Source organism: Emys orbicularis, chromosome 15 (assembly GCF_028017835.1).
Source record: "Emys orbicularis isolate rEmyOrb1 chromosome 15, rEmyOrb1.hap1, whole genome shotgun sequence".
NCBI classification, from domain to species: Eukaryota; Metazoa; Chordata; order Testudines; family Emydidae; genus Emys; species Emys orbicularis.
The window spans coordinates 28,855,394-28,862,865 of record NC_088697.1 but is presented as its reverse complement, the minus strand read 5'-3'; the positions used below and the strand labels follow the sequence as shown (position 1 = coordinate 28,862,865).

The following is a 7,472-nucleotide window of genomic DNA, read 5'->3' as shown; positions in this document are numbered from 1 at the left end:
AATATCTTGAGCCATCAGGATGAATATAAAGTTGCCAAGGACCGTACTTAGTTGTCTTTTCTGTTTGACACGTGACTTCTAAAGTGGCTGAGTTTAGCTGAATCTAGGGCCAGACGCTTCAGCCTTGACTCCCAATGAGTAGTAGCTTACTCTGTGAATAGTCCCATTGCTATGTGCTTTGTTGGTTTGGTTTCTCAGGTGCAGAGATTGTTTACAGTTGATTTACAGTTTGCACATTAAATATCTGCACAAATAGCTGAACAAAAGGAGGTGTTGAGGGAACTTAGGCTTCTGTTTGATTGTCCTTTTGTGGAATCCAGGCATTTGATTATTCTGCTTCACTATTTCATAACTCTCAGGGCCTGCCTGGACAAGTCAGAGAAAGTAATAGCCAGGAGACGGTTCAAAGTTCCATCAGCTGATGTGCTTCACCAACCCAAAACGAAACTGTATTTCAATGGGGAAGCTCAAAGAGAGTACCTGAATGATTGTTGAAACGTTACTGGTTTAGGATCAGATCCTGTGTTGAAGCCAATGACAAAACTCCTATTGATGTCAATGGCACATTGTGCATACTCTGTAATTTTAGACAGTAAATATCAGTTTCTCTTTAATACTTACCCTAAATTAAAATAGGTTGAAATTTTACAGGGATGACCTAACCTAATCCCTAAACTGTCCTGATGTTACTCCATTTTTCTTTGTCTATGCCTAAAATAAGTTAAAGGTCTCCACGGGAGGGGCAAATATTTTTTTAATGGATAGACGCTAATCCTTGTTAATTGTCACTCACTGTACAGTGGTAAAATGTTATCAGCAAGCGGCAGATTCCTGCCCTGAAGTATTTAGAGTAAAAGGTAGCAATGGGCACTACAGACCAAACCCAGGGCTGTGAGATGATAGCCTGGGTTAAGTACTGAATGTGATAATATCAGACTTGCTTCCTCACCTGCCCCTAGCTGTTTTTCTCTGCTACAACTCTTCCCTGCTCTCTCCCTCCACTTTTGCCCACCCCACCCCTCCACAAAGGGCCTCCCTCTGTTCCATTTTTGATCCTGTTAGCAAAATCAGTGCAATTAAAAGATGCCCTCCATTTGGAACCTTCACACAACAGATATTTAGAAACAAAGAGAAACCGATGTGGTTGCAACTTTTGTCTGAGGCATTCAGCCCAGAAAGCTACCCACCAAAATCTCGCCTCTTTAAAGCTATTTTTAATCTTTAGAATGCAATTCAGGCCTCTGGCATGAAAGTCCAGTGTGCCACAGACCGTTGTGCCTAAAGGTATCTGTTTGTGAGTGTCTTACTCCTTGCCCAGTGCAAATTTTGGTGTGTAATGTGCCATGGGATCAATATGGGCTCCACAGCAGGGAACTAAGACTCCTGTTAAGCCTTGTAGGGAATTAGGGAAAATCTACATGGTAATACATTTTAATTGTTTCCTGCAGTCAAGCAACATCCTCCAGAAAGCCGTGCACTGACAGCTATTGCCACTTTATATTGTATGTGAAAGAGAAAGAATGCCTCAAGCTTTACCCATATAACAAACAAAACCAATATTTATCATCATACGTTGCACTGTGCATTGCAGGGCATTTCCTGGGAATGAAGGCTGTGGATAAAACACTCACATAGGCTAGAGAAGATGGGGGTTCAATTCCTGGCTTGAAAACTGACTTTCTGAAGAGTCATTTCCCTTCCCTGTGCTTTAGGTTTCTCCATCTATAAAGCAGGGATAATAATACCTAGCTTTTACATAATACTTTTCATGAGTAGATGTCAAAGAGCTCCACAAAGGAGGTCAGTATAATTATTCCCATTTTAAAGATGGGAAAACTGAGGCACAGAGAGGTGAAATGACCTGCCCAAGGTCACCCACGGGCCAGTGGCACAGCCATGAATTGAACATAGGTAATCTGAGTCCCACTCTAGTGCACTAGCTACTAGACCATACCACACAGCTATTGTGATGTGCTTAGGTTATATGGTAATAGAAGTCATATAAGTATGTAGGCAGGAGAGGAATAGGAAATGGAAAAATGATAAATCCGTGGAGGCTTATCTTCTCCTTATCTATTGCTGTCTCTTTAAAACAGGAGTTTAAATTGAAAACACTGACCTTTTAAGTGGCACAAGAGGACACTAGTATAAAACAAGGTGTTATTGGTGAGTGGCAAAAGAAATCCACAAATACAAAGCCATGCATAAAATGCAGGTTTAGGCTCCTGTCCTGCAAAGGCTTGGGAACACGCTTCACTTCACATACCTGACAAAGCCCATTGATGTCAATGAGACCACTCGTGTGTGAGGTTTAGCAAGTGAATAGATCTTTGCACTATTGGGACCATAGATTTCTTCATATCTATGCATTATTTTAAATTGTTTCTAGCAACAGAAATGCAATTTGGATGCTAACCTGTTTTTACCTTAGTCTTTCCTTTCTTGCTGTCTGACAATGGCAATGCACGTCTTAGAGATGGCAATAGGTCCCAAACAGATGAAGAGAATCAACTTCTTTCTTCATGTGCCATTAGCTAATTATTATCCAAACTCTTAAACAACAAAGGGCTCACCTTTGAGAAAGTGCCTTCTTCTAAACCCTTTAAAAATAATCTCTAGAGCTCTTCTTTATAAAAGTGTTTCAGAAAAATATCAATTATTGTAAGTAATATAAAAATATACATATTGATAGAAGTAAATAATATATTATTTTTAATTATAAATGCAGAGTAATACAATTTTCAAAGATATATAATGGCTAAGTTGAGGGTTACACAGGGAAAATAGCTAGTCTGTTTCAATTCTGCATTAGCAGTTATAGAGAATAACACTAATGATTAATTATTTAATCTGGTATTGCTTCTCTTGATTATGTATATTCCCCACAGATACTAAAATTAATGGGTATTACAGAGATAAACATGACTGAAGAAAGTACGGAATTAATCAAACATACTTCAGAAAGGAAGCCTCCTGGGTGTTGAAAACAGATAAATTGACAGTAGTCTTGAATGTTTGCAGTGTTGTTGTAGCTACTTTGGTCCCAGGATATGAGAGAGACAAGGTAGATGAGATAATATCTTTTAATGTATTAACTTCTGTTGATGAAAGAGACAAGTTAAGGAGCTGCACTGAGCTCTTCTCAGGCCTGGAAAAAGTAACCAGAGTGTCACAGCCTTGGAAGAAAGCAAATTGTATTCAGCATAATGGAACACATCTGTTCAGTTGTTAAGCTCTTAACAGCCAGTTGAGTTCTAGTTCTATATACACCTGAAGCAGAAGAGTGTAGAGTAGAAGGGATTGTAGCTTGTAAGAGTAGGTGGTGACAGTTGGTATGTATGTGAGTGGCTTTTGAGTATATGGTTTACTAAGGCAACAAACACATGTTTTTGTTGAACATATTTTGAATTGTTTATTGTAGTTAAAGTATATCTGAGAGTTTTAAAGTAGCTGGAATTTTATCAGTTTTTATCTGACAGGGACCATTTTAAAGGAAATATTTACCCCTTTATGACATGGAAAAGGACTATATTATGACACTATATCCACTACACAGTGGACTGAGGGTTAATTAAGTGATATAACTCCCTAATAGATGTTGCTCACCCTTGACTCTAGCACACCAAAAATAATTGTTGGGTGGGAGCACTGCCTTGCCTTTTATTTCTCTAATCTCTATATGTTCTTCTGTGGTGCTTAATACTTCAGTGATGAGTAATGTGAATAGCATCTGTAACTAGGTAACTTCTCTGTAAACAGGAGCAACCTATTAGGCAAGACTAGATTATCTTAATAAATTTCTTGTACTCTACACTTGTTTATAAGCTTGTTATGCCTACAACTGGTACTTGTTAAAGTAATGCTCATTCTTGGAGCGATAGTCTTTCTATTGGGATGCTCTAAATAAACTGAGAACACTAGCCTAGCTAAAATCCTTCATTATTCATTCATACAACTAGTTATAGTGGTGACAACTTGTGACTCTTATGAGTTTTGATATTTAGTGGCTTTTTTTTTTTTTTTTTTTTTAAATCCAGTTCCTGGAATTATAACTGAGATTTTTTGCTTTTATATTTAAAAAAAAAAAAAAAAAAAAAAAAAATGCATTTGGCTGGCATGACTGCAGAGAAGCTTGAAAAGTCACCTGAGTGCACCCTAAAGGCTTCAAAAATCAAACCCATCTTCTTAAAATCTCAATCTTTAAAGCAAAATGGTGGCTTGGGAGGAGGATCTGATTCATGAAGTTTGAACGTGGGGGGGCTGGCAATAGTGTAACTGACAAAAGTCTTCCTTAGACTAATAAGGATGAAGAGGACAGTCATGCTGTTGCTTAATATTTGAGTCTTGTGTGACAAAACACTTCAGTGTGACTTCCTGGTATCTCTAGGATGTCTAAGGTCTTTTTGGTTTTGCTGGTCTAGGCCTCTCACCATTTGCCCTTAGTGAAACTTAATTAGTACCTTAATGCTAGTTAGAGTTTCTTCAGCATAGTTCTTTCTCTCTCTGCAGTGATGGTCTAACAGCTAGTACATCCTCCTGCACTCCAGATTAAAAAAGAAAATGAAAGATGAAATTGCTGCCACAGTCTTTTTCATCACAAGGCTGGTGAAGAAGCAAGACAAACTGAGCAAGCACAAAACTGAGAAATTTGCAGCTAAGCTGACAACAATACTGTTTGAAAAGTATAAGAACCACTGGTACCTAGACAACCCATCTAGGGGACAAGCCTTCAGGTAACAGACTTGGCCCCATGCTTTGGTCCTATGGTAAAAGGGGGACCAGCATCTAGCAAGCTGGAATAGACCGAATGTAAGACTCTGGGAACATCCATGTAAAGATGTAGGAACTACTCCAGGAATAATAATACAGGATGCAGTAAAGCAAATGAGGCAAATGCTGAAAAAGCAATGAACTGAAGAGGGTTTACTAAGAACTTTTTTCTTCCTGTCAAGCTTGATAGGAGGAGTGAAGGGCCAAGGAATAGAGCAGATGTGGTAATGCAGGCTGGCTGCACACTTAGGGAAGCTAATGATTTCTTGATAAGAATGCATGCATAACTCAGGGCTTGCTCTCACTGCAGAGTTAACTCAAGTTAATCTCCACTTGAGTGAAAGTGGCTACACTGCAAAATAACAAATGAGCAACAATGGTTGTGTTGGCAACTGATTTGTGCTAACACAGGCTATATCCTGAATAGCACTTAAGGCCCAGATAATCTGAATTTAAAATACCACCACACTTGAGCTAAAGGTTTTGATGTGCGAATAGGATTTGAGTTACTTGCAGTAAACACAAGCCCTGTGGTATAATACTCTCCCTTATTTACTCTCTTTAGGTGTATACGGATAAACAAACATCAGACAAGAGATCCTGTACTGGAACAAGCTTGTTATGAGAGTAATGTGGATTTTGATAACCTTGGCTTGCCAAGAGAGATTACCATATGGGTTGATCCATTTGATGTGTGCTGCAGGTGAGGCCTGAACTCAGGTGACTGTTACATCCTTACTCTCCTCGTTGTCCACAGCTACACTGCATACAATGCATTCCAGAGGCCAGATGTGGACATGGTTCTAAAAGTGTATTTGCAAAGGAGCATATGATGATTAGGAGTTGTGGATTTTCTTACAATCCTATAATTCAGGGGTAGGCAATCTATGGCATGCATGCCAAAGGCAGAACACGGGCTGATTTTCAGTGGCACTCACACTGCCCGGGTCCTGGCCACCAGTCCAGGGGGCTCTGCATTTTAAATGAAGCTTAAACATTTTAAAAACCTTATTTACTTTACATACAACAATAGTTTAGTTATATATTATAGACTTTAGAAAGAGATCTTCTAAAAATGTTGAAATGTATTACTGGCACGTGAAACCTTAAATTAGAGTGAATAAATCAAGCTCAGCACACCACTTCTGAAAGGTTGCCAACCCCTGCTGTAACTAGTCAGACTTGATTAGAAGGGTGCACTTTGTTCTATTCTAAACTGTCGAGGGACTGGTGCTGGCTCCAAGCTCTCAAACTAAGGGCTTGTCTACACTGGCAGTTTTCAGCGGTACAACTTTCTCGCTCGGGGTGTGAAAAAACACCCCCCTGAGCACTACAAGTTTCAGCGCTGTAACGTGCCAGTGTAGACAGTGCACCATTGCTGGGAGAGTGTGTGTGTGTGTGTTGCAACTACACAAGCCATGTATGGCAGCACTTTAACATTGCTGGTGTAGACTAGCCCTAAAACTTCTCTTAACTCTTCACCAACTCTCCCTGTAGGAGGAGTCCCTTCAGTCTGGAATACAGCAGAACCTCCTGAATTAGTATCTTGCTAATCCACAAACATGCAACAGTGGCATCTTCCCATTAATGGGAAAGAAGTAATAACAGGGTACTAAAAGCCTGGGACTCTACCATAAAGACAGTCGAGAGTAATGTCATACCTGTGGGTCTGCGAGTAAATAGCAGTGGACCTGTACAGTATTAGTGCAAAGCTGTATTATGCAAGAAACTGAGCAAACACTCCCCCCTCGCTGTAGGTATGGTGAGAAGAATCTGCCTTTCACAGTCGTTCACTTTGAAGGTGCTGAGGAGGACCGAGAGCTCTCTCAACGCATCAGCCACGCTGTTGACAAAGCAACCTCAGATTATCATTCTGGCACCTCCTCAGATGAGGAGGGCTATACCAAGGAAGCTAAAGCTATCCCTACTGTCCACAACCCAAACAGTGTCTATCAGGTAAGATGCTGGTGGTGTACCTAACCTTCTTTCCTGCTATAAAGGAGGAAACAGCTGGAGTCTGGCCTATAATATGATCTACTGGGGAAGACAGACCAAACTATCCTACTCAAATTCTTCTGTCAGTACCGCTGTAGGCTGCCTGTACTGCTCTTGATCCTCCTGTCACCCCAAATCAACAAATGTGCATGAATAAGCAGTGACTTTATCTCTACACTAACTGTAATACCTGAGAAGGAACTTGAGGCCAAGCTCAATACAAATCTTTAATCTATTCCTATTCACCGCTTCTTGTCAACTGTTGAATAGGTCATTTCCACCTTAATTGAATTGGCTCGTTAGCACTGACCCCCCCCCCACTTGGTAAGGCAACTCCCATCTTTTCATGTGCTATAATATATATTCTGCTTGGTTTTTTTGTTTTTGTTTTTGTTTTTTTTCCTCCCCACTCCATGCATCTGATGAAGTGGGTTTTAGCCCACAAAAGCTTATGCCCAAATAAATGTGTTAGTCTCTAAGGTGCCACAAGGACTTCTCGTTGTTTCTGTTTTTAGTTCAGTGACTACTGCAAGCTGCCCGTTCAGCCATGGTCTCGGTATCCTCGCAAGAAGACCTACACAACCAATGGACTTCATCAGGCAAGTGTTTACTATCCCCAGCACAAGGGCTTCAAATGCTACTGGCCGATGGCTGCTTTTTCTGGACCTCGTATGGATCGGTATCATTGGGTGAACACCAACCGATAG

At 40.3% G+C, this 7,472-nt stretch overlaps 1 protein-coding gene across 1 annotated transcript; it reads left to right on the top strand.

Moving 5' to 3' along the window:
* Positions 1–4,560: 4,560 nt before the first annotated feature.
* On the top strand, positions 4,561–7,472 carry BTG4 (BTG anti-proliferation factor 4). Its single transcript, XM_065417316.1, has 4 exons — positions 4,561–4,733; positions 5,336–5,473; positions 6,528–6,726; positions 7,281–7,472. The coding sequence occupies exons 1-4, from the start codon at positions 4,561–4,563 to the stop codon at positions 7,470–7,472; spliced, it is 702 nt and encodes a 233-aa protein (XP_065273388.1).